The sequence below is a fragment of the Rhipicephalus microplus genome, chromosome 6, assembly GCF_043290135.1.
Source record: "Rhipicephalus microplus isolate Deutch F79 chromosome 6, USDA_Rmic, whole genome shotgun sequence".
NCBI classification, from domain to species: domain Eukaryota; kingdom Metazoa; phylum Arthropoda; class Arachnida; order Ixodida; family Ixodidae; genus Rhipicephalus; species Rhipicephalus microplus.
In genome coordinates this window covers 29589173-29615443 of record NC_134705.1, presented here as the reverse complement: position 1 = coordinate 29615443, position 26271 = coordinate 29589173, and the positions used below count along the sequence as shown (strand labels likewise).

At 46.8% G+C, this 26271-nt stretch overlaps 1 protein-coding gene across 2 annotated transcripts in view; it reads left to right on the top strand.

Annotated features, from left to right (window-relative positions):
* brun (trafficking protein particle complex subunit brun) overlaps nt 1-26271 on the top strand; it is a 461018-nt gene that overhangs the window by 283016 nt on the left and 151731 nt on the right. For both annotated transcript variants that reach the window (XM_075865888.1, XM_037419219.2), the window contains exons 14-15: nt 12408-12600; nt 17761-17846. In XM_075865888.1, coding sequence (XP_075722003.1) covers nt 12408-12600; nt 17761-17846 — 279 coding nt within the window. The remainder of the gene's footprint in view (nt 1-12407; nt 12601-17760; nt 17847-26271) is intronic.

Genomic DNA, 26271 nt, shown 5'->3' with positions numbered 1-26271 from the left:
ACCACCCTCTCATTGGCTGAAAGCCGCAGGTGCACTTTTGCTTGGGTGGTTGCCTTGTGGCCAAAAAATGCTGTTAGTGCGACCCGGCAAGCCTGCTCTGGTAGATCCGGTAGCTTTGCAACGTCCCTCCTTGAAATGACGCAACAATTAGCCCCCGTGTCTAATTTGCAAGTCATTGCTTGGCCTTCAATGTCCACAGTCGCGCTCCAGTGGTCTGTGTTGACCGTGCTCACCGTTAATGTTTGCAGAAAAAATCCCCGTTTTCTGCGCATAGTTCCCATAGTTCTTTCTTCTTGCTAGGAACGGTTCGCAAAGACGTTGCCGATTTGCATGCTCAGGCAAAGTGGTTAAATCCTCCACACTTATTGCATCTTCTACCGGTGGCGGGGCATCTTTCACCGCGGTTTGCGCGATAGCCGCAGCTGCCGCAGGCATCCCCTTTCTTTGCGACTGCGTTAACTGCCATGTCCTGCGCTGTCTCCGCGGCTTCACTGATGTCATGATACTGCTGTTTCCCTTGCTCTTGCGTGCGACAGATATCGATAGTCTTCTTGTACGAAGGGTTTTCCGCAATCAGTTTCTGCTGCAGAATAATACCCAGAATAATACGACTGTGCAGCATCTGGTCTTCCAGTACCCCAAATTCACAGTTTGTGGCTAACATTTGTAGCTCCGTCAGCCACTCATTGAAAGGTTCGCCTTCCCTTTGGTTTCTAGACCCAAAAAGAAATTAATGATAGGTCAAGTTCCTTTCTGGCTTGTAGAACTCTTCAAACTTGGCAATCAAGACGTCTACGTTATTTTTGTCCTCTTCAGCCTAAAACGTGAAGGTGCTGTATACCTTCCTTGCCTCTTCGCCAATAATCACTAGCAACGTGGCTGCTTGCACTTCCTTGCTTGTTTTGTCAACTGGGTAGCAGTGGAAAATAGCGTAAACTCACTTTTCCAAGTTTTCCATGCAAGCCAGGTGTTGCCCGATGTGTCCAGCGGCTTTGGCGGCGGCAAGATTTTTGACGGCAAAATGGTGGCCATTTCAGCTAGACACCGCTGCCACCATGTAAGTGGGCCTGCAGTCGGGTGATGAACAATGTTTATTGTCGTTGAAACGAAGTAGATATAGGCAAGAATGGTGACGTAACAGGTCACGTGATTTTAACGAAATGGCCAGTGACGTCGGAGTGACTCAGCCATGCTACATTCGCTACAGCGTACCACCCACAAACGAGTGAACTCACCGAATGGCTCAACCCGCACCCTGACTAATATACTTGCAATGTACGTGTCGGAGGACGATCGAGATTGGTACATCAATCCACCTGTCGTGATGTTTGCATATAACTCCTCACGTCACGACACAACTGGCTTTTCACATTTTTTATGTGTAGTTTGGCTACAACCTGCCAAATGCTCCATTCTGACGCCGACTCTTCGACTACCTGCACTCGCGATGCGCTAGCTCGTGCTGACATTGCCCGCCAGCTCGCCTAAGGTTGCTTTTTCGCCTTGCAGGCTAATCAAGTCTTGTTACGATTGCCGACAACGTGATGTGCAGTACTCACCGGGGTCACTGGTCTTACTGGGATTACCATCCCAATGTGTTGGTGTATGTGAAAAACTGATGTCTTGATACATTGGCCCTTACCAGGTCGTACAAAAGCTAACTGACGTGAGATAGTAGATAGCTCCACTCAATCCTAGGTCACCCAACCACGAGTGGTATACGCAGACTCTCAGTTAACAGAACCTGAAGGGACTGGGAAGGTATGTTCCATTTAACAGGAGTTTCAATTACCGAGAGATGACCAGGGGTGCAGAATTCAAGCATGAAACCAATTTGGCCAGAGGCAGTTGTTCCGTTTGAGCAGCAGTTTCATTTAAGCAGCAGTTCCGTTTAACAGATTTCTGTTTACTGAGTGTCTACATTAGTTCATGTATCGCGATTTAAACCCTACCGTTCTCACCCCAAGAACTAACTGATTGCACTGGGATGGGGCTCTTGCCGTCAGCGGTTAATGTCATGGGCAAATAATGCAGAGAAGGACATCAAAAAGGTTAGTGCCGCGCTAGGACTATGGCAGCAATGTACGTCTTCCTGTTAAATATATGCTGTGTGCATAGTTTCTTGCTCGAAACAAAATATTGCTGTTTCGTAACATAAAGATGTGTTTGCTGTGCCACCTCCAACTCCCGTCTTTCCGTCAACTCCATCCACTGTAGGTGTTCCTGATATAATTGTGACAAGCACCTGAACTTAGCCACTAGGTGCCCCGTGCCTGAAAACATAGCTGGAACATTGTTTTCAGTTTTATCGTAACAGTTGTACTGTGCAGACCATTTACAATGTGACCCTCACAGTGCAGGATTGGCTGTAATGTGTTTTTTTCTGACTCCTGTTTACCCTCTTATGGGCCTCCACGTATACTCCTACTGGGTATTGTGCAGTCGCCTGACATGACCGACTGGATACATGCAGTTGCTAGCAAATCCTCAAAAAAGCAAGGGAGCCTGCATGCTTCTCAGCACAAGTGCGTCGGCCAGGGAGAGAGCGATGACAGCGTACGGAGGAGGGGACGTGGAAAAACGACCGAGAGACAATTGGGGAGGGGAAGTGGATAAAAAAAAAAGAGGAATGGTGATGATGGGATGTGGAGGGGCAGCTTTCCTACGAGTGTGGAAGGTGCGCGAGTGGTTGCATAGGCGAACTTCTACCCCCTTCGCCACATTTGCTTCAGCCACCTGTCATACGGGCTCCGCCAGGAACAAGAGAGCACGTCCACCGCTGTTTGTATTTTCATTTTTTTTATCAGGAAAATAGTTGCATTGTCATAGGGTGCAGATTTCATGCATGCGAATTCGATTCCCGCACTAGTGAAAATGGTTTGAGACACAATTCAGCTTTTGCCGTTAACAGGCAGACTTACAAGATTAGAAGACCTTTTTCAGGGTAGCTGTTCTCCTAACCACTGACCCAAATTTTGTTTCACAAGTGCTGCCCTTGGTTTAGCTCGTGAAGCGATGTCTTCTATGCCCGATCTCCATGTTTCTTGGGCAAGCGTATTGTGACGGTATGCGACAATGCAACGCACATGCTAGACCTAACGAATGCTAGCTTACTCGTCGATAGTGGCTGCGGGCTATCAAAGCTACATTTTGGTGCCGAATCAATAGAACATTTTGCAGGTGTTGCATTTAGAAGGGGTAGGTTACATATTCAACAAAGACAACAGCATGCGTGTGCAGAACTCGTGTGTCGATTCACGGTTGCCACTGTTATTGACATCGTGTATGAAAAATTTAAAGTGTGCAGAAATTCTGATTGCTGTTTGATGTAGTCTCTGTGCATTCTGCTATCATGGGAAAGTTCACATAAATGAAGAGCTCAAAAATATAGTTGGCATTTTTTTGTTATGATGCATTTCTCTTTGCTTTCTTTTCGCCTTCTGTCGACACTGCAGGTCCGCAGGTGCCAACCGTTCAACATGTTCAACTTTAAGCGGATGCAAACTTATGTGCCTGTTGCATGTTCTGATAGTCAGAATTGTGCAGCTGTTTCTCGGTCATGTTGTGCACCCTTGCAGCCGTTCGAAAATGTTGTTTTGATTATAGTGCAGATATTCGCGACTGGCGACGTTACAAGTAGTCTATGCTGTAGTTGGTTGTTTTGTCAAGGCTGTGATCGCTCAAGCAGCAGCTGTGAGCTTCGACATTGAGATTGTGATCGCTGGAGCACACATTATCTCTGCAGGCATCACAGTGAATTGCTCGTAAACCCTTCTAGTGCTGTGTTCTCAATATACTAGCTGTGCTAAAAGTGCATCTCTCCAGTGATTTGTAGAGTTACGTGTTATCAGATCAAAAAGAGTTAGCTGGGAGCTAAATATAACAATTTGTTGCTATCACATTGAGTGCTTGATCCTTGCAGTGAAACAAATTTTTTTTGAAATTTGGTGGCAGCATTTAGTAAAAAAAGAAGGATAGCAGTAAGGTTGTTCAAAAGAAGCGGCAGTAGCGTTAGGCTCCTAGAACAGCCTTATACAGAATAGAACTGCTCATGTACAGAACTGCTCGTGTACAGAACGGCTCATAAAGTGCACGCACATATTCTCATTCATTGCGCTGCTGTGCTTTGTTATACGACGCAAATAGACTTGGCCACAGAGGCTTGCTCGTTAAGATTAAAAAAATGGGCGGCTTTACAGTGCCAAAGAACTCACAGTAGGCACTGCAAGGGGTGAGCAGTGAGCCCCACAGCGGTGGTCTAATGGCTAAGGTACTCGGCTGCTGACCAGCAGGTCGCGGGATCGTATCCCGGCTGCGGCAGCTGCATTTTCGGTGGAGGCGGAAATGTTGTAGGCTCGTGTGCTCAGATTTGGGTGCACGTTAAAGAACCCCAGGTGGTCGAAATTTCCAGAGCCCTCCACTACGGCGTCTCTGATAATCTCCTGGTGGGTTTGGGGGGTAAACTCCACATATCAATCAATCAGACAAGGGTGAGCAGTGAGTGCAATAGCAACAAATTCTAATGTTATATAAAGTGGGGCTCACAGCTAGCTCTTTTAGATCCAATCTCACGTAACTTTACGAAACATTGGTGTAAGAGAACCCCTGCCTAAGCCCCCGTTTCACCTCTGTGGGCTTGTATACCTGTTTTTTCCTCTTTATAACTACCTTGTTACTTTTACAGATTTCCTTTAAAAGATTAGTGACTTCATCTTCCACACCTTGTGTGTCCAGTATTCCCCACAAGTCCTCTTGAACCACGCTATCGTACGCTCCCTTGATATCCAAAAATGCCAGCCACAGGGGCCCGAGTTCCTTTTTTGCTATTTTGATGCACTGCGTCAGTGAGAACAGATTGTCTTTTAACCTCCTGTGTTTCCGAAACCCATTCTGCAGTTCCCCCAGCACCTCCTCACTCTCTATCCATGCCTGCAGTCTTTCCTTTATAATCTGCATCGCCAGCCTGTAGACCACTGATGTCACTGTTATAGGACGGTAGTTGTTTATGTCAGCTTTGTCCCCCTTTCTTTTATAGATCATGCTCATCCTGCTAAGTTTCCATTTATCGGGGACTTTACCATCGATTATTGTTCTGCTCACTGCCTCTCTCAAAGTCTGTTTAGACTTCGGACCCAGTGTCTTTATCAGCATAATTGGAATGCCATCTAAGCCTGTTGATGTACTACTTGGAACCCTCTTCTCAGCCCTTTCCCACTCTTGTTGGGAAAATTGAGCCATTGCGCCACTTAATCCATCCTTGTCTATTGTGGTGCATAAGGCTCTTCTTTGTTGAAGTTTCTCTGTCACCCTTGTTCTCATATATTCAATAGCTTTGTCCCCTTCTTGCCTAGCAGCTTGAGCTGTAGTTATAAACCTCTGTTCTAGGCTTGTCTCACTTCTTAGGGAGTTTAGCTGGTTCGAAAATTTCGCAGCTTCCTTTCTATCCTTTTTATGTATTTCTGCCAGCCACTGAGTACCCTTTCTTCTAATCTTTTCATTGATCAGAAGGGATGCTTCCCTTCTAGAGCTTAGAAAGATGTCCCATTTTCTTTCAACATCATCTGTCGGTTCACCCCGCTGCTTAGCATGTCTGTATTCCCTAAAGGCTTCACGACGTTTTGCTATGGCTCTCCTAACTTCGTCATCCCACCAACTTTTGGGCTTGTGTCTTCTTTTCCGGGGTGACTTGTCACATGCCTTAGCAAGCTCTAGCTCAAACAGTCTAATTAGATTTGTGGATGTCAACACTGTTGTAGTATCCTCAATGATAACTTTCTCAATTTGTTTAGTAGCAATTTCTATTTGCCTTTCTGAATGAAAATTTTTCTATAGTTGCTTATCTTGTCTCCTTCCCACTTTCACTGCTCTTCCAAAACTTAGCTTGATACGTTTGTGGCCACTACCCAGACTTCTGGAGCCACCTTCATCTATGTGCATTCCCCTGAGCTTATCATACATCCTATGCGACATCAGTGCGTAATCTATCGTTGACTGCAGCCTTCTTACCTCCCATGTTATTTGCCCTTCACACTTCTCGGTACTGTTGCAAATGATCAAATTATGCCTTTCACACATATCCATGATCATTTTGCCTGTTGAGTCAGTATACCCATCTATATCTTCTATGTGCAAATTCATATTGGGACCTCTACATCTAGTAGAATTATCTCGCACTCTCCTCCTAATTCCCAAATGTCCTTTGATATACACTTCACCATTGCCTGGTTTTCCTCTCTAGCCTTTGCTCCCGTCCACAAGTACGCCAAACCGAGGAGTGTCATCTGCCCAGCTGCTTTCCCTCTTAACCATGAACGTTCCATGCATCCCTGCTTGACTCTTTTCCAACCCATGCTCTTATGTTTGAATGCACCAATTCTACCCCCCTTTTTTCTGCCTTCTGTTCTATTGCAATATTCCCATACGTAGTCCACATAGCAAGGTGGTTGCTCCGTCCCGAAGATGTGTCTCCACAACCCCATATACCATCAGTTCCTCCTGCCTCAACTGCTCTTCTATCTCTACCCACTTTCATTTCATTTCATTTCATTTATTGGTACCCTCAGGATTGGGAGGTATTACAGAGGGGAGTGGTATTAGCACATGGAGAAAAAAAAAAAGAATACAGAAATGCAGCAATGGATACGCAGTTATTACAGTGGTGCGGCTCCTACTCATACAGTCTTAGCTAATGGCGTTTTTAAACAGTTAATGATCTTGGATAGTTGCTATTGATGCGGGAAGGTGATTCCATTTGATGCTCGTGCATGGTAGGAATGATGTGTGGCAGCCATTTGTTCTGCATAACAGAACTCCGACCTTGTGACGATGATCTAGACGAGGTGATACATAATCTGGTAGTGAAATAAGTTCGTTATGTAATTGGGGATGGTGATATATTTTGTTAAAAAGACACAAACGAAGAATCTGACGGGGAGATGCTAAAGATGGTAAATTCAAGCTAGATTTCATTGCCGATGTGCTTGCGGTGCGGTTATAGTTAGAAAGAGTAAAGCGGGTAGAATTATTTTGAACCATTTCGACTGAGTGTATTAGATTGGCATATACAGGATCCCAAACCGAGGCAGCATATTCTAATTCAGGGCGAATCAATGTTTTGTAGAGGGTGAGTTTTAAGGAAGAAGGAGCTTTAGCAAAGTTGCGACGTAGGTACCCAAGCATTCTGTTTGCTTTTGCAATTATGTGTTCAGTGTGGATTGCCCAATTTAAAGTGCTGGTTATGTGTAAGCCTAGATATTTATAGCTAGAAACGGTATCCAATGCAAGACCATTGAGAGAGTAGGTAGGAGGTGGATTAGTTGTTCTAGACACTCTCATAACCTTGCACTTGTTGACGTTGAGTTGCATTAACCATTTTCGACACCAAATTGAGACAGCAGTAAGGTCAGTTTGAAGAGCAGTTACGTCGGCATCAGAGCTTAGTTCACGGAATATCACACAGTCATCAGCAAATAGGTGCACATGAGAGGAAAGACACGCAGGTAAGTCGTTAACATAAATAAGAAAAAGAAGAGGACCAAGCACTGACCCTTGCGGTACTCCAGATTGAACAGCGGTGTGGCGGCTATTCACCCCAGCTATTCACCACTTTAACCTATTCCTGCCACCCTGCATGTTAATATAGCCTATGTATGACTTAGCTCGGCCCTTGTGCTTACGTCGATTTCTTCTCCCATGGACTCGGTGTGGCTTGAATATTTGTGCCCCTTTAGAACCGTCTTCGGCTGCACTGTGGGCCTCAGAGCTCTGGGCCCCCCTAAAAAAGCTGTGGCTTGACGACCCATCCTATTACCAACCCTCCTGCCTATCGCACCACTGTAGTGAATGCCATCCTGTGCAGAGGGGCGAGCGCCGGGCTCGTACATGTCTTGGTTCACTTCCATTACACTGTATCCGAGTTACCGGCTCATACCCTTGATCACACAGTTGGCCTCCACTACCCTTTTTTCAATCCCACGAGACTGCCCCCAGACCTCTGGGACTGTGCATATGGTCACATGCACACTCCCAGAGGCTTTTCGGAGCTTATGCATCCTATCCTCTAACTGTCTTTGAAGGTTCCGATTCTTGCCCTTCAACACATCATTGAGCCCAGCATGAATAATGACGAGGTTTTTGCATGAATAATGACGAGGTTTTTGCCCTCCATCTCCCTGCCTTTCCTTGCATCTTTATCTCTCTCTCTCTTTTGCCCTCCATGCTGTCCTCTACAACCTCCTGTGCTTTGACAAGTGCATCCACCATGCTCTTCCCTGATTGGGCCTCCACACTCACTCTCCCATCTCCCTTCACTGTCTTGAAGACGCCATGCCTAACCCCACCACCAGGACCCTTCTACGCTCCAATCGCTGGCTTCCTGTTCGTGATGGCGCGCCTGTTTGCTTCACCTGTTTCTCTCTCTGCCGTCTGTCCTATGTTCCTGCCCTGCTCGAAGACTGTCGCGCCACCGAGCTGTATGTTCTTGGAGCCTCTCTGCTGTTGCCAGACACTGCGGCCCCCTGACCTCCCTTCTCACCTGTTCCTTCCCGCCTGTCACCTTCTCCGCTACCCATCCCTTCCGTCCTCACACCGTTCGGGGCCGGGGCAAAGCGCCATCAGCTCCTTTAGCCGCCGCTCGAGCTCGGTCCGCCCTTCCTGTTCTTTTCGAAGGTCGCCCTTCATTTGCTCTAATAGGCTGGCGGTAGCCTCCTCCCGCTCACGCGACGCTCCGAGCTCTTTTTGGAGTTCTATCCTCTGCTCCCGTTCCGCCCTAAGCTCCCCCTGAAGCCCCTCGATGCTAGCCTTCGTGCGCTGCATGGCCGCCTTCAGTGCCTCGCACAGCCTGCACACGAAGCTCGCCTTCTGTGCGTCGGCCAAACTCATGAATGCTGTTTCGTCCAAGTGGCACCAGCGCTTGCATTCTTCGCACTGCTCCAACTCACTCTTGCCCGTAGTTTTGCTAGCCACCTTAGCCATCGCCCCCCTGGCCATCGGACTGAGCGCCCGACAGCCCTACGTTCAACTCTAATCTTGTTATCCAGCCGCCTCCGCTAACTCTCCTACCTCAGCAACTGTTTAAAGCTGGCGCCTACACCACACACACACGTGTTCAATTTCGCTAGTAGCCTCTCACTAGGCTCACCTCGTTTAACAACTAACCGGGCGCCCCGAACTTCTCCAAACAGCCGCCTACCCCGTTCACGGGGTCAACGTCACTGAAAACTTGCCCATGTCCCACACCTACAGTACTAGCAACGCTAGTTATTGAGTAGGAGAGAAAAAAATAATAATTGTGTTCACAAACACAAAGAAATTAAGGGAAACTTGTCTCTCGTTGCGCGCTGTTCCAGCACCAACCAACCGTAGTCTACTCGCACATCGTCACCATGCGGTAGCGGTGAGCAGAGCACGCGCTCGATGGCCTAAGAGAGTGTTCACCCGTGCAGTGAAAAAAAAATAGAGGAGGCGCTGGTCCAGTTCATTTTTCTTTGTATGTTTGTGTGCATGTATGTGCATGCGTATGTAAGAGTGCATGCATGTGTGTGTGAACGGCTGACAAGTAGTTGAGAAAGCGTGGAAAGATTGAAGGCACGGAATTAAGTAAGAAGACTGGCCAATGGCACAATGGTGCAACACTGGCCCAGCACAGTGCGAGTAGCCTCAGGAAGCCAAGATCGTGAAGGGACTCGCAGCACCTTGTTGGGAACTTTCGCTCCCACGGCCACCTACGCATATGTGTGCACGACTTGCGAGCAAAGAGTGAGGGGCGTGTGCAGGTGCAGGTGCTGTCTGCTTAGGGACATTTACCAGCTTATTTCAAGTGCTGCATGGCCTCCAATTTCAGCAGTATCAATCAGTAACTGGAACCAAAATATCTGTCACATCTAACGAGTTAGTTAGAGACAGAAGTCTGAAAAAACGTCACTGAAAACTTGCCCATGTCCCACACCTACAGTACTAGCAACGCTAGTTATTGAGTAGGAGAGAGAAAAATAATAATTGTGTTCACAAACACAAAGAAATTAAGGGAAACTTGTCTCTCGTTGCGCGCTGTTCCAGCACCAACCAACCGTAGTCTACTCGCACATCGTCACCATGCGGTAGCGGTGAGCAGAGCACGCACTCGATGGCCTAAGAGAGTGTTCACCCGTGCAGTGAAAAAAAATAGAGGAGGCGCTGGTCCAGTTCATTTTTCTTTGTATGTTTGTGTGCATGTATGTGCATGCGTATGTAAGAGTGCATGCATGTGTGTGTGAACGGCTGACAAGTAGTTGAGAAAGCGTGGAAAGATTGAAGGCACGGAATTAAGTAAGAAGACTGGCCAATGGCACAATGGTGCAACACTGGCCCAGCACAGTGCGAGTAGCCTCAGGAAGCCAAGATCGTGAAGGGACTCGCAGCACCTTGTTGGGAACTTTCGCTCCCACGGCCACCTACGCATATGTGTGCACGACTTGCGAGCAAAGAGTGAGGGGCGTGTGCAGGTGCAGGTGCTGTCTGCTTAGGGACATTTACCAGCTTATTTCAAGTGCTGCATGGCCTCCAATTTCAGCAGTATCAATCAGTAACTGGAACCAAAATATCTGTCACATCTAACGAGTTAGTTAGAGACAGAAGTCTGAAAAATTTTAAAATGTACGACGAGGTATCGCAATATTTATGCGTTGCCTCCATAGAAGCACATGTAAAAGATCGCAACACACTGAAAGCATCATCTGGTGAGCTTTGGTTCAACCGTTTTCCTCCGTGATGCTATCTCGTTGCCCTCGCGCGCTGCCTAGAAGTTTCACCTCCTCAAATATTCTTGCTCCGTGGGCGTGAGCCATCTCACGTAATCTTACTCACATTTGTATCATAATTACTACAAGAAGTGTCCCCTGTACATTGCTTTGCTATATTTTCTGTTAGATCTCTTACAAAAAGCTTGAGATGTGTCCTTCATTTGATTTCTCAGTATGCATAAGTATTTTTGGTGAAACTTGAGTCGTGTTTGTCATATAGAAGTTACTTTATTTCTAGGGCAAAGAGGGCACAAAAACTCAAAGGGGGCCTTCATGCACCCTGAGACATTGACACTACTGACGTGTTCGGTGTGGTGCATGCCATCTTGAATGACCATGCGCTAGTAGCGATGACGTTGTAATGCGAGTGTCCTTATAGTAGCGCTGACGCCTGAAATTGTTCTCACTCTTCATATCTGGACTTCGTCACACCACTCTGTATGGTTTCAGGAAATTGGGTGCCACAAACCACCAGTAAAAAACCGGTGAAAGAAAAGAGCATGATTTGATGTGTGCTCATCAGTCAGCATGTCTGGGTACTGTAGTGAGCTGCAGTCATATTGTTGGAAGAGTAGGAAAATCTTAGTAAGTGCATTGTTTCGTTACAGGTACGGTACATTCCAACACGACCACAGACTGTCAAAGTTGAGTAGCGTATAAATATAATTGCTAACATTGAACATGCAGGTATTGTTAATAGTGAAATTTAGTTTGTCCGTAGACTTCCTTGTGCTCGTGCGATACCGAGTTACGGCAGTCGCAACCTTGAGGCTGCACAGGTGGTGCCATCGGAAGGCACAAAGAAGAACCTGGCAAGCACAGAATTGCTATTGTATAAACCTAAGGTATCCTCTTTCTCCACTGGTATACCCATATTCTACAGACCCCTCGGCATATACGAGAATGCTGTGCATGCCAAATCTTCTTAATATAGCTAATTGAGACGCATGAACATGGTGCCAATTTAGTGCCCAACCTTTCTGCTTCCTCCTACTTCGTTTCTATATTTATTAATTAATTTATTTATTTATTTATTTTATTTATTCATCTGTCTTTTCCAAGTTTGCACTACTATGTACCCCATCGATGTTAAATCATACCGGCATGTTCCTCATCTGGTGTCAGAAGCCTTCGTGCATTTCAGCTGCTGATCCGTCGCTGCACTACTCTGTAACAGTTGCCCCCTTCAGACTTTTCTTTTAATGCTTCACCACATTACATTCCAGCCCTGCGGCAAAGCTGGCTTTCGAATTTCGTTTCACAGTATTCACATTTTCTCACAGTATCGCTGGTCGAGCCTGCGAAATTGTCGACTCGACAAGAGTGGTGGCTGCAGTAATGCCATTAGAAAAAATGGATGTTAAAGAACTTTGGGGTCTAAGAGGTCCTTCCGTCTGTGTGCCACTGTGTCTTCCTCAAGTCCGTGTCTACTAGTGCTGCCCTTTCAAGTATGAATTTCCAACTCACCCAAAAAACTGCACTCTTAAAGTTTTAGACATTCTGATTAGACTATATAGAACTTGTGGTGGTGCAGTAAAAAGTCCAAATGTCGAGCATATGTAGAAAGTTGGTAGTGCATGATATTGGTTATGCTGATGTTTAAAAGTGTCTGTATGTGTATGTGTGCAGGCTACAGCACGTGTGTGCTGGGTGTGCACAGTGAGTGTGTGCTGGCTCAGCCACCAGCCCCCGTGACAGTGGTGCCACCCCTGCCACTTCTCGAGGTCATGGCCAACCTGCCCTTGGCACCAGACTTTGCCACCATTGGAGACTCAGCCCATGTGGTCAACAACTACGCGCTCAGCCTTTATGCAGGCGAGCAGTAAGTAAAGCCTGAGCAGGGACACATTTACGCTGATTATCACTGGAGAAACGATATAATGGGAGGGTTCATTGGGTGCAGGCTTAAGAAGAGATGTTGCTCATATTGGCTTTGTTTTTATTCTTAGTTTCTTTTGAGAAAACTTGCAAAGTTAATTTACTGTATTTGCTCATGTAATGAACCCACTTTCATAATAACTAGCTCCCTCTTTGTTCCTTAAAAAAAACTATTTTAAATGTATCTGTTCATTTTATTTCGGCATGATAGCCACTGCCGTTGATGACCAAACAACATTAAATCACGCCATTATATCACAAAAATAATGACTCAGTAAAATTCAAAACGCAGTTTAAAACCATGCCAGTTATGAGCAACATGAGCATGGGCGATGCCGATAAAAATTTAAAAATAGGGCCTTTTTTTGTTTATAGTGCCCGGCAAGCACAATGGCTCAAAAACAAAGCACGACCGCGCCTAATGGTGCAAAATGCATTTGCAACGTGCGTGCGTTGCCGTCCAATGCTGTGTTTAAGTTGGTGGGTTTGTCGTCTTGAACTTCATTGGACACCTGCTGCACAGGGCTTGACCAGCCAATACACTAGTTAAATGGCCAATTTTAAACTTAGAATGGAAACCGAGTGGCTGGACGTCACTTCAGCATCAATCTACGTATTTTTATTGCCGGAGAAAACAAGAAGAGCTTCAGAGTGCAAAAAAGGTTCGTCGCGCATTTCTCTGGCTACAACAATGACAGTTTCCTCTTGTAGAGAGCAAAGTTCTCACTTAGAGACTCCGTAATCTTGCCACCAAATTGAAAGCCAGCAGTATTTGGACAGCCAGTTTTTTAACACTGTCATGCGAAATTCTTGCTGTTATAACTCCCGTGACTTTTTTCTTGGTGTCAATTTTTCTGAAAAAAAGGTGCGTTGATTATGCGGGTACATATGGTATATAATGCCACGCGCATTTTTTATTTACATTTATGTTTCATTTGGTTTTCGGCCACAAAACCTGTCTGAATTGCTCAGCGCAACTGTGCCTCGTTGTTCTAGAAAGTTCACGATTATAGTAGATCGTTTCGCAAAGATTACGCCCACTTCACAGGCATTGCAGATATACTGAAAGCTACGCGGCCACTAGCGATAACGCTAGAATGTTTGATGCCACATGTATAAATGCCGACGCGCTTCACCGCTTGTCAGTTGATCGATGGCCGGTGCTCTGCTCGCCGCTATCAGTGCCAGTGTCTTGCTGTAATCTTCTTTTTTTTTATGTGGCCACAAGTTCAGCCCACAGAAACAGTTTAATATTCGACCGGCAGTCTGCTCCTTTCGTCGACGTTACGACCCCGTGACATCTGATATACACATTGTATGCACGTGGCGTCGAAAGTTAGCATTATCACTAGTGGCTGGGTAGCTTCCAGTATAGTCTGTAATGTCCGTGAAGCAGGCATAATCTTAACAAAACTATCTACTATAATCGTGAACCTTCTAAAACGAGGTGCAGTTTGGGCTGAGCATTCCAGACTGGTTTTGTGGCCGAAAACGTAATGAAACATAAGCTTAAATAAGAAATGCACATGGTAATATGTGGGTAACCTGGTTTCAAATATTTAATTACTTTTACTGTCAAATTTATACCTGCCCATTTTCCCAGATTTTGATTATTCTCTATGTTTGTGCATTTGGCTGGAAAATCTCCTGGAAATCAAAATGTTTGTGCGGGATCTAGGCATATTGACAAAAGTCTAACTCAATCTGATCCAGGTTTTTTGCAAGACTGTCAGACTACCGCATGATATTTCAAAGTAATTAGGAGGGGTTGTTATAAATGTGTAGCGAAATCTTGGTGATACAAGTTTGCGAAATTCTCTAGCCGAATTCTACTGCTTTGGATGGGCCGAAATTTGGATGTTCGAAACACTTTGGCATGCCGGGCCGGGTGATACGATCTTAGATACCAAACCATCGAGCCATGGCTGACAGTAACGCACTCTCACGTCACTCTTAAGGCCTGACCACACGCGGTCACCTTGAAGGCCTGCCCATACGTACACATTGCATCGCATCGAGCGCATGGCTTTTTGACGTGGCACTGAGCACTCTTTCTATGAGGAGAGAAGGCATGTGGATGTGCGCCCTCTCTCTCCGTAGGAAAACGGTGCAGTGCTACTTCAGAAAGCAAGCAAAAAGCCACGTGCTGATGCACTACAATGAATATATGGTGAGGCCTTGACACGATTATGTATGGCAACAACGATACTGACAGAACTTGGAAAGCGCATGTGTGTTCGATGCTCAACCAGTCAAGATGACCCTTCTTTCCTCAAACACTGCCGACGAAACCATGACAGATGCAATCATAGATTGTTACAGACGACTTACCCCCTGTATTCAGAAATGCTTTTTGACTTGAACTTGACTTGCAACCGCCTCAAGGTAGCTCATTCGAAACACATTTGTGTTGTCTTGGCGCGGCCTAAATACAGTGTGTTTCAAACGCATATGTGCCGTCTTGGCATGGCCTAAATACAGTGCGTTCAGAACGCATTTGTGCTGTCTCGGCACCACCTAAAGATAGCGTGTTCGAAACGTGTTTGTGCTGCATTGAAAACTTTGGCAACTTAAGTTGAGAAGCATTTCTGAATACGGGGCTAGTTTTGCAGGCACATGCAAGGCTAGGGCATGCGAATGAAAAAAGGAACTACTGTTTGCTGCAAGAGCTGCCAATGAAACTAGTCACTGCGATGCGGTCATTTATAGTACCTGTGAGCTTCAAAGGTATGCGGCTAATTCATAGAAGCCGATAAAGGCATAAAATAAGGCACGGAGTATTTCGGGGTTCTTCGCAACCTTTGCTTATTACTTCGTGGGATGGACTTTAGCACTTTTCAGTTGGTCTCAAGCAAAGCTCTGTTGTGCACTTTCGCGGCAGTCAACTGCACCGTTTCTTCTTATTGGTCTGTTTGCATGTGTCCCAAGAAAACAAACACAAGTTACACAAGTTATTTTGACGGAAGGAAATATTTTTTTTAATGAAAGGAGGATGACTTTAATTTCAAGTCTGGCAGTCCCATGCCGCCAATTTTTATAGGATGGGTGGCCTGTGGGATAATTGATTTTGCTAGTTTTTAGAAACAGATTTTATTTTTTTTGGTATCCAGCTTCGAATTAAAACTATTTTTTACCCCACTAGAGGTTCGTACGTATCTCCGAGGTTTTACTAGTTGGGACACCCCGCCTGCGTTGTTTATAAGCGATTATAAGACCACAATGCCAATGTTTACACTACAGGGCTGTTTGAGACCTCTTTTCTTTTTGTAAAAAAAAAAAAAAAAAGTTGGGGGCATATACTCTCTCACCCAGATTCAAAATCCTTGAACTTGGCAGCTATGGAAATGTAGCTTTTAATGTATCGAACATATTGTGTGCCTTTTTCTGAGTAAAGTTTTTCTAAAATGAGAGAGTTAATAGTATTCGCATATCTCAATAATATATCTCAATACCAGTTAAAACCCCTTTATGAGAAGCATGCACCGGGGAGCGATTCCTGTCTCTTACGTGAGGTGTCTCTCATAAGTAGGATACCATGAGTGCGTTTTCTTATCAAACGCTGTTGTAATGTAGCACACAGGTGTCTTTTACACCCATTTGTCTGCTTATGTCAGTGTATATTATAGAAGGTTTGACTGTAGTGAAATTTTATTTTGAATCGAATTCAAGTGTAGTAGTGCTAAATACTGGCCAAAAATATCAAATGTGGAATCAATTATTGAACACAAAAGATTTCATTGGAAACTGAAAAAACAGAAAACTGAGAAAATAATTACATCTGCTCATGTCCTCAAGCACAAAATGCAGTAAGTAACTGCTATCAAAAAAATATAAATTATCATGTGAAAATACCAGCTGTTCCACATAATCCTCTCGCTGTTGATATTGAGGCACACTTAGAAATATACGCTTACTCGGCACCGCAATAGCAAAGATGGGAAATTATCTTAAAGAAATTTTAGCAATACCTGGATAAAGTGCTCCTCCATGTTCTTTCTTGGATTTTGAAAGATCATCCTTTCTTGGGGTCAGGGGCTCATTGAATTATTTTTGAACTTCTTCACTATGACGTTTAGGTCATTGGGCTGATTATTTGATGCTGGCTGTTCCAAAGTCTCCCAGACTGTTCTTTGGCCTTCTTTGCTGGAGCCACGGCGCACAGAAGTGACGCAATCTTCTTTAAATTCACTCGCTTTTGAACGAGGATATCGGTGAGAACTTTAACCAAAGACCTACTGTAATGGAGTTAATGTTAGTTAAAGCGGCCCCCCAGTCAAGTTGCACTTTCGGCCTTTGTAGGGTTTTTGATATTGAACGCTTGCCTTGTTTGTGCAAAATTTTGCCTATTTTAGGTGTTGCTCTCTTTAGAAATGTTGCAGTGTGGTCCAAGAGGTCAAAGTCAAGAGTTTTTGGACAGTTTATTAAGAAAGCTTGAGAGTATGTGCAGCTGAGTGGACAGCCCTAGCGCGTTGTACATTAGGTGATTCTTGGTGGTTTTGTATGATGGATCCGGTCGGACAAGCTTTCACTTGTAAAGTGTATGGCAAGGTTATCGATTCACTGACACACAGTCTGCTGGTTAGTTCAGCTGCACCACATGCAGCTCTCTTCGCTGAGACGGCTTCGCTCCTTACATCTGTCGTAGCACATGCACGCCAAGTCCACCGTGTCATGCACCTCCCTGCTACTTCACCAGTGTTCACCAGTGTTGATGTTTGGCCTTTTTTGGCATGGCACAGTAACTGCAGAGCACTTGAAAGGACAAGGACTGCAATGCGCTTGATTGATGTTGTCTTCTTTGTCTTGTTCTTGTCCTTGCAAGCATTTTGCAGCTGCTCTATGCTGCTCTGTTTTTTGCTTTTCCCTGTTAATGATGGTTGCCTACTTCGTTGCCAAGCATTGGCCCCCTCACAACCTATGTTTTCATTGCCAACAATTTGTCATTATTTGAATCGCATAACATTACATCACTTGATGCATAGTTGTATGATACTCATTGCCTTAAATACATCTGTCATTTCGGTGTTACTCATCAGTGAGAAGCACTGCAGTTGTTTTATTTGGTGCTTATCTCGCTGTCCTAAACGAAGTGCATCTGCTGCAGGCGCCAGTGTGTCTTGACGTTGAACAACTGCGGAGCTGAGCCCATCGAGATGTTAGAACTGAGCCTGCAGACCAAACTGGATCGAGGTGAGTGGCTGCATAATTGTTTATCAGAGACTGACTGACCACTATCCATATGTTTGCATTGGTTTGCATTGTGCTAATGCTCGCTAGTGAAATTGGTTCTCAACTGGATGATAATATTCCGGTTGATTCTCTATTGCGAGGTTTCAAAAACATGTTTGACAAAGTACCCCATCAATAACTTCATGAAAGCTTTTTTGCCCACATGTTTTTTTAGACTGGATTTAAAATTTTTAGACAAATAGAAAACAATTCGCTGATGCTAACAAACATTCTTCCAACAGATGCCTTGTTCAGTCTTGAGTACCCCTGGGCATTATACTGGGATTCCTCTTGTTCCTTAGGTACAAAAATGATTTCCCTGCCAATATTATTTGATATGTGACTGTTCGTACGTGATTGCATCAATTATTATGCCATTAGCAATCATGATGACTCAGTCACTTCGGAAGGATTTCCTGCCATGCTCAGCCTGCAAATGCTAATGTCGCTGAACACTACTACAGAACGTATTAGAACAGGGCCATACTCCCAACATGTGCAGCTCCAGTGTCCACAAAATAAGGCCCAAACAGGGTCAAGCCGCTTCTGGTGCCATCAGTAGCCTGCACTGTGTCATCGTTCAAGAGTTGCGTGTGACTCAACCAAAGTGGTGCAGAAGTAGAAGCTTGTTCACCACTCAAAAGGCCCTGGTTCAAATCGCATGTAGATGGCGGGTTTTTAATTTTTAGTGTCACTTATTATAGCTGTATTAGTTTTCAGCGCGTCATGGACAATGTCCATGACGCGCTGAAATGTGGCGGGTGAATCGCATAATCGGAAAGGTAACCTGGTAAACTCGAACAATCTCCTGTGGCAAGTAAATGCCGTTTTCTCAGCATCACACTCGGCTAACGGGATTTGCAAGAAGCCTTTGCTACAGTCAAGGGTAGTGAAGAATTTGGCGGCCCCAAGGGAGTACATAACAGAGTCGATTGATGGAAAGGGGTACTAGTCTCGAACTGTGACGACATTGAACCACCGGTAGTCAACGCACAACCGCGCAGAGCCATCCTTCTTTGGAGCTAAAACAACTGGAAACGCCCATGGACTGTTGGACGCTCTTACAGCACCAGGGGCAAGCATTTCTTTGAGAGCAGCGTCCAGGAGTTCAGGCTTGTGTAAGCTTAGGGGATACGTATTGAAACGAACAGGGCGGACGTCACCTGTGTCGATCCTGTGTTTCAGTACATTGACCTTGCCAGGAGCCTTTGTGAACATCGCCGCAAAAGGCTTTAGGGCTGTTTCTATTTTAGATTCTAGCTCTGATGGTCCTTTGAAGGATGCAATATCACTGAAGAAGTCATTTGTGGTAACGAATGCATATTTGTTGCAAGCAGACCTAATGGGGGTTCTTGCGAAGTGGGCACAAACGGGAGTGGTTTCGCATCGATTCCATAACTGTAGGTGCTTGTACGAATATCAAGCACAGTTCCCGACTTGGCCATAAAAGTTCGTCCCCAAATCATGGGGCAAGAAAGTCCGGATAGGTGTAGGAAACGACAAAATTTCCGCTTATCGAGTGTAACCGCTAAACGAGGTGCAAGCGTAGCAGGGACGACATAAACAGAAGCAATGCGCAATTAGTGTTTACTTTTCGCAAAGCTAAGCCTTTGATCTCGCAGGCATCCTTGATGTGATCGTTGAAAACAGATACAGCTGAGCCAGTATCTAAAAGAGGCGGGACTTCTACTCCTGCCGTGGAAACCATCACGAAAGTAAACGAATGGTGCTTTATCAGCGTGTGGAACAAGAGACGGCAGATCGCTCACCGTATTGTACAGTACACAGTGGCTGTCGGGTGGGGGGCACTCTGCAGGAGTGTTGGTTTCTTGGTTCTTTTATAGTTGTCCGAGCGGGAAAGGATGCGACTTTATCTCTTTGGGCATGTGCTGTTTTGCCAAAGGTTTCCTGCGGCCGTGCTTCCTGGCAGCTGGATGATGCGAAGACCAAAACACCCTGTGTCGAGGCCTCTGCGACGCGCCTGGCTGCCCTTGAATATGAGCCCTAGACCATGTAGTGGCCACAGTAGGTTTTCCAAGGCCTGCGTAAAGTGAGAGGACCCCGGGGGGTGGTAGAATGTTGGCCGGCGATTGGCATGCGCTCACCATCGCCGGCCTCGGTCTTTTCCCCGGAGGCCAGGGCGTGGTCTGCTTAGGCATTGACGTCCCCGACCTCCACACTGGAAGTGGCCCCGACCTCCACACTGGAAGCATATCAGAGGGTTCCTGCTTGTGCATCCTGCGCTAGAATAGGTGGCGGCCGCTACGGGCTGACTTTGGGTTGAGGTCCCCGGTGTGGGTGTCCCACGTTCCTGGGTGGGTGGGTGACGTAAAGGTGATTGAAGCAGACAAATTGTGGTTGCTGAATGGGTCTAGAGCCCTTGGTAGGGCCGTCGGTAAGGCCATCGGATTAGACCGACCATGCACGCACAGGACCGCTCGAGAGTGTATTCGCGAGGAGGTGGTGCCTGGTATGTGAGCTCTGCCAACATCGCGGCCTGAATATGGCCCGCTGCTCTATCGAGAACATCGAGTGAAGGGAAGAGCGACCACTTAGGTACACCTGAAAACGCGAATGCGACCGCCTAACTGCCTGAGTCACTCTTTCCACTTCAGATGCTGAAGGGTTCGCGTGGCCATAAAGGTCCTAAGTACCATACGTATTCCTGGAGGCTTTTATTCTCAGCCTGTGTACGCTTGCAGAGTTCATCTTTCATGCGAATGATGTAGTCGGGGGGGGGGGGGGAAGAAATTTGGGACAGAATATCTGCTCAAAGTGGGACCAACTATCGAAAGACTGGCGACGACGCCAACGAGCAGCAGAGCCAGACAGGGCGACGGGCAGAACTCGTAGCAGAAGAGTCTCATTTGTGAGGGCTTGCACGTCGCGATAATCTTGTAACTCTTGCAAAAAGTCTGCGACTGATTTCTTGTTCATGTGTCCCTCGTATGTAGGCACGGCCAGCGGTAAACGAAAACTGTGGTCTGTTGTAACCTGGAATTGTAGCCGTGCGGTCAGCTGCTCGATGATATGAGACGTATCTGGCGCGGACGCCTCCTGTCACGTCTTGTCTGGCATAATACTAGACTTAAGGTACGTTGAGTTATCACCTTCACGAACTGTAACTTTACCGGAACACAAGAGCATTGGAGACTGGATGGGGGCCTTATGTGTGTGGTTCTCGAAGGTAACTGTTTTTGGCCACATCTTCCAGGCCTAATGAAGGCGTGTAAAGGACCACGTCACAGTATATATATATATATATATATATATATATATATATGTGTCATGTCAACCCAGACGTCATATTATATATATATATATATATAATATCACGTCTGGGTTGACATGACACAGCGTTTATTCAGCCCAAGGGCTCAGCAGCGAACGAGCAGTCTCGGACAGAGCGCACACACACCCGATGATGATCGTGGTGACACCCACTGAAGATGAGAACGGAGACGCAGATGAATGATGATGATTATGATAATGCATATATGAGAAGCGCATAAAGAATGCCCACACTAATTTCCCCCACATCGAAGCGGCCAATCTGGCCGTAGCAGGTCAATGCGACAGAGAACGTTGCCTAGAAGGCTTCATTCGAGACACATGCACGATTTCTGTGGTGCGGTGACTGCGGTCTGTTGGTATGACAAGTGGGGTCACACGATAATTAACGGCGAAGTCTGCTCGATAACTATGTAAAGCCCAATCAAGTGTGGCTGGAATTTGTCACACAGACCAAGTGTACGAATAGGTGGGAACAGGAGCACCTCGTCATTCGGTTGGAAGAATACAAGGCGATCGGATGCGTCGTAAATTACTTTTCGATCTTGCTGTTGTGCTTTCGTGTTGATGCGAGCACGATCGCGACACCGGGCTAGTCTTGAAATGTATTCCTCGCTGGAAGTAGGAGACGAGTTGACGTCACTGTTGAAAAAGAAAACGTCGAGGAAGAAAGTAGGGGAAAGTTCATAAGCGAGGTAGAACGGCGAATATCTGGTGGTGCGCTGAACGGCCATGTTGTAGGCAAAGGTGAGGATTGGCAGAAGAGTATCCCAATTTTTGTGGTCTGGACTGATGTAGACGGCTATCGTATCAGCAAGAGTACGGTGAAACCTCTTGGTGAGATTGTTGGTCTGAAGGTGGTAGCTTGAAGCTGTCTTGTGTGTTGTTCCAGAGCCACACAATACTTCATTAAGCACTTCTGACAGGAACACCTTTGCACGGTCACTCAGCAATACACGAGGGGCTATGTGGCGCAGAATGATGGCGTGCAGAACTAAGTCGGCAACTTCCGAAGCAGAGGCAGTTGAAACAGACGTTGTCTCCGCGTAGCGTGTGAAGTGGTGTACAACGGTCACTATCCATCGTTTGCCAGTGGATGTGACGGGAAGAGGGCCATAAAGGTCAATACCTACAACCTCAAATGGCGTTGTGGGGCACAGAATTGGCTGTAGAGACCCGGCCGGTGCAGTTGTCTAGATTTTACGACGCTGGCATGGGACACAGGAACCGAAGTAGCACGTCAAGCCGAAGAGAGTGTGGTAACACGAGAACCCAGCGTTGGCCCTTAGGGTGGTAGAAGTGACGGTACTGAACTACATTCTCCAGCGTAAATCGCAAGAGTTGACGACGATGCCACACGTTAGGTGCATGGGACGTTGCTGAGAGCTGGTCCATAATACGCCTACAGTACGGATCAAACAACTGGCAGGAGTGAAGTGTGCGCTTTTCGTCCGATAATAGCTGGTGTATTGGGGCGAGCGCAGGCGCTGCAGTAGATGTGATGGCCGAACTTTGACCGATGCTGAGCTGGGTATTTTTGGTAGCGGGCAGCGTGAAAGAGCGTCGGCGTCTTGGTGTTTTCTACCTGACTTGTAAGCGATATCGAAGTCATACTCCTGTAAACGTAGAATCCACCGACCCAAGCATTCAGACAAGTTCTTCAGCGTGGAAAGCCAGCATAGGGCATGGTGGTCCATAACGATCGTGAAATGACGGCCGTGGAGATAGGGACAGAACCTCTCCACTGACCAGACCACAGCTAAGCACTCCTGCTCAGATATGGTATAGTTCTTCTCGGTCACAGTTAGTACTCTGCTGGCATATGCGACTACTCTCTCTTGTGAAGAAATGTCGCGTCGGAGCAGAACAGCACCTATACCGGGGCCGCTAGCGTCCGTATGTAGGATGGTCGGTGTGGCCTCATCAAAGTGACAGAGTACAGGTTTGGACGTGAGGGCACACTTTAACAGATCGAATGCCGTTTGACATTCTTCCGACCACAGAAAGGGCACGTCGGAAGCAAGAAGCTGGTGCAGTGGAGCCGCTATTGATGCGAAGTTTTGTATAAAATGGCGAAAATAGGAGGCGAGACCACGAAAACTTTGCAACTCCTTCGGCCTTTCGGGGCGCGGAAAGTGAAGCACCGCAGCAATTTTGTCCAGATCTGGCCGAATTTTGTCTTTGGTCAAGACGTGGCCCAAAACGTTGATAGCTTTTGTGGCGAAACGGCAATTTTTTTTGTTGAGTTAGAGACCACCGGCGACAAGGCACGTCAGAACGTCATCCAAACGTTGGGGCTGAGGAAACGTTGACGAAAAAAATGACAATGTCGTCCAAGTAGCAGAGGCTAGTCTTCTATTTGGGGCTGCGCAGCACGGTACCGATCATGCGCTCAAATGTAGCGGGCGGATTGCACAGCCCGAAAGGCATAACGTTGGAAGTCGTATAGCCCGTCAGGGTTTGCGAATGCCGTTTTCTCTTTATCCTCTATATGCATAGCAATTTGCCAGTATCTTGAACGCAGGTCAAGGCTGGAAAAGTATTTCGCGCCTTGTAGAGAATCAAGGGCGTCGTAAATGCGAGGCATTGGGTACAGATCCTTGCGAGTGATTTTGTTGAGCGCCCTGTAATTGACGTAAAAGCGCACGGAGCCATCCTTCTTACGAACCAGAACCACGGGCGATGACCAAGGGCTAGATGAGGGGCGAACTACCTCTCGTCTGAGCGTGTCAGCTATGTTTTCTTCGATAATTTTTCTCTCAGCAGGAGATACGCGGTAGGGCCGGCAGCGTACAACAGATGTTCCGACTGTGTGGATTCGATGCGTTTTGGCAGTAGTGCGGCCCAACGTCGAGGAGTAAACATCAAAGGAACTTGCATGTTTCTTTAACAAAGCAAGCAGCTGTTGTGTCTGTGAAGGTGTCAAGTCATAGCTAATGACTGCAGTAAAGATGGAAGACGAAGCAGGCTCACCACTAGGGCTGTCGTTGGAGGAGACGGCATGAAGTGGTACGACGCACGCAGGCTCGAGATCCGTCACGCAGACCACCGTGGTGTTCTGAGAAAATAGAATTTTTTCGTATGTTGTATTCACAACATACGGCGCTCCTCCCTGACAAGCGCGGAATCATTGAAAAAACGAACTACCCTGGAAGCGAGAATAATGCCTTTACCAACGACCCTAAATGATGGTGAGACCAAGACGTCGCCGTGGTCGATGCCTTTGGAGGTAATGGTTACAATATGCTCTTGACCTGGTGGTAATTCGGTATCTTCTGCAGCTGTCAAACGAAGTGGCCTCTTGGGGTTGTCGTTGAGTGTGCAGTCCGTGTCGGTGAGGTGGACGACGCGTTGGCCACAGCAAATAGCCGCGGAGGCAGAAGAAAGAAAATCCCACCCTAAACTTAATTGGTGAGAGCAGTCAGTCAGGACGGCGAACTGAATGTGGTGTCGGATACCATCAATAAAAATGCGGGCTGTACAAAAAGCGGAAGGGCAAATGATATACCCCTGAGCAACAACCAACAGGGGTCCATCGTAAGGGGTCATCACTTTTTTCAGACGTTGACCTAAATGAACGCGCATAACAGGAAATGCTGCACCAGCGTCCACCAAGGCATCCAAGCACACTCCTTTCACTACCACCGAAATCATGTTGCATGGGCCTGGTGGAGGATTATCAGTCCTAATTTGAAATGCTGTTTTTCCCCCACAAACTACATCACTTAGTTTTTCGAATGACTAGCAGTGGTGAATGAGGCAGGCCGAAGTGGGGAGGACGAGCGGGGAAAGGGTTAAGGTGAGTGGCCTCTGGAGTTCTGGCTGTTTCAAGGTGCACTTGATGCGGGCGGAGAGGGAGACCGGTGTGGAGGTGATGAATGGCGTTGACCTTGAGAGTACGAAGTATCTCGTTAACGTATGTCGTAACCGCGGCGCTCATCTTGCTGGCGCATGCGACGGAAACGAGAAATGTGGCCGCGACCCCCGCAGTAATAGCAAACTGAGTGAGACGAACTCCAGGGGGAAGGGTAGAAACCATGCGGAGTGCCTGAAGATAGTACGGTCAGGTGTGCAAAAGAAGGGTCAGGCGGGACCGAACGAAAGTTGAGGGGAGAAGCGGCAGAGACCGATGCGTACGATGGTAGCGGCAGCATTGTGTTTACTTCACTGGGAGGCGTAGCAGTGACCTGCGCTTAAGTTCATGTGGGCCGAGACGGGGGTGACTGGACGTGAGCCGTACAGTTCAAAGATGTCAGTTCCTCCCTAATAATGTCGCGTAATGCCGCTCCAGCAGACTGTGGAGAACACGATGGAGAACGTGAGAAACCCATGTTCTGCAACTTTTCACGTATTATGTCTCTTATGAGGTCACGGAGAGATCTGTTTGTCGTAGAATAATGTTCGCCAATGTCTGGTTGTAGACGAACCGAGTCCAGAGTATCGAGGCGCTGACATGTCGTGACGACGTTGGCTATGGTAGCCGGGTTCTGAGCAACCAGGGCAACAGGGTCAATACCCTTCATAATGTGGCGTACTTTGTCGGACTTCAGCATAGATGAATTGGCACGCCAGCAGAGCGCAAGAACGTCCTCGATGTACGACGTGTACGAATCACAGGGATGTTGTTGGTGAGTGTTGAAGGTTTCTTTCGCGACTGCGGACCAAATGGCCAGTGTGCCAAAAACGTCACGGAGCTGCCGCTTGAAGGTCGCTCAGTCGGGTATGTCGATGATGTGGTTTAAGTACCTTGTCTTTGCCACACCGGTCAAGTAGAAAGTGACGTAACAGAGCTTGGCGCTATCGTCCCAGCGATTAGCAACACTCACGCGGCTGTGAGCCAGTCCTCCATGTCTTCCCTGCGAAGACCGGCGAAGAGAGAGGAGTTACGCTGGTGGCTATGTACGTAAACGGGAGCCGCGGCTGAAGACGGCGGGAGAGAAATGGCAGCAGCGCCGGCAGGCTCGTTCTTTGACATGCTGACAGACATTGGGGGCAATCAGCGACCTGAACGCAGCTCTAGGGAGTCGAGCGAGGTAGGAGAGGACTAAGGACCGAAAATCCACCTCCACCACGTATGACGTCTTTGTTGAGACAG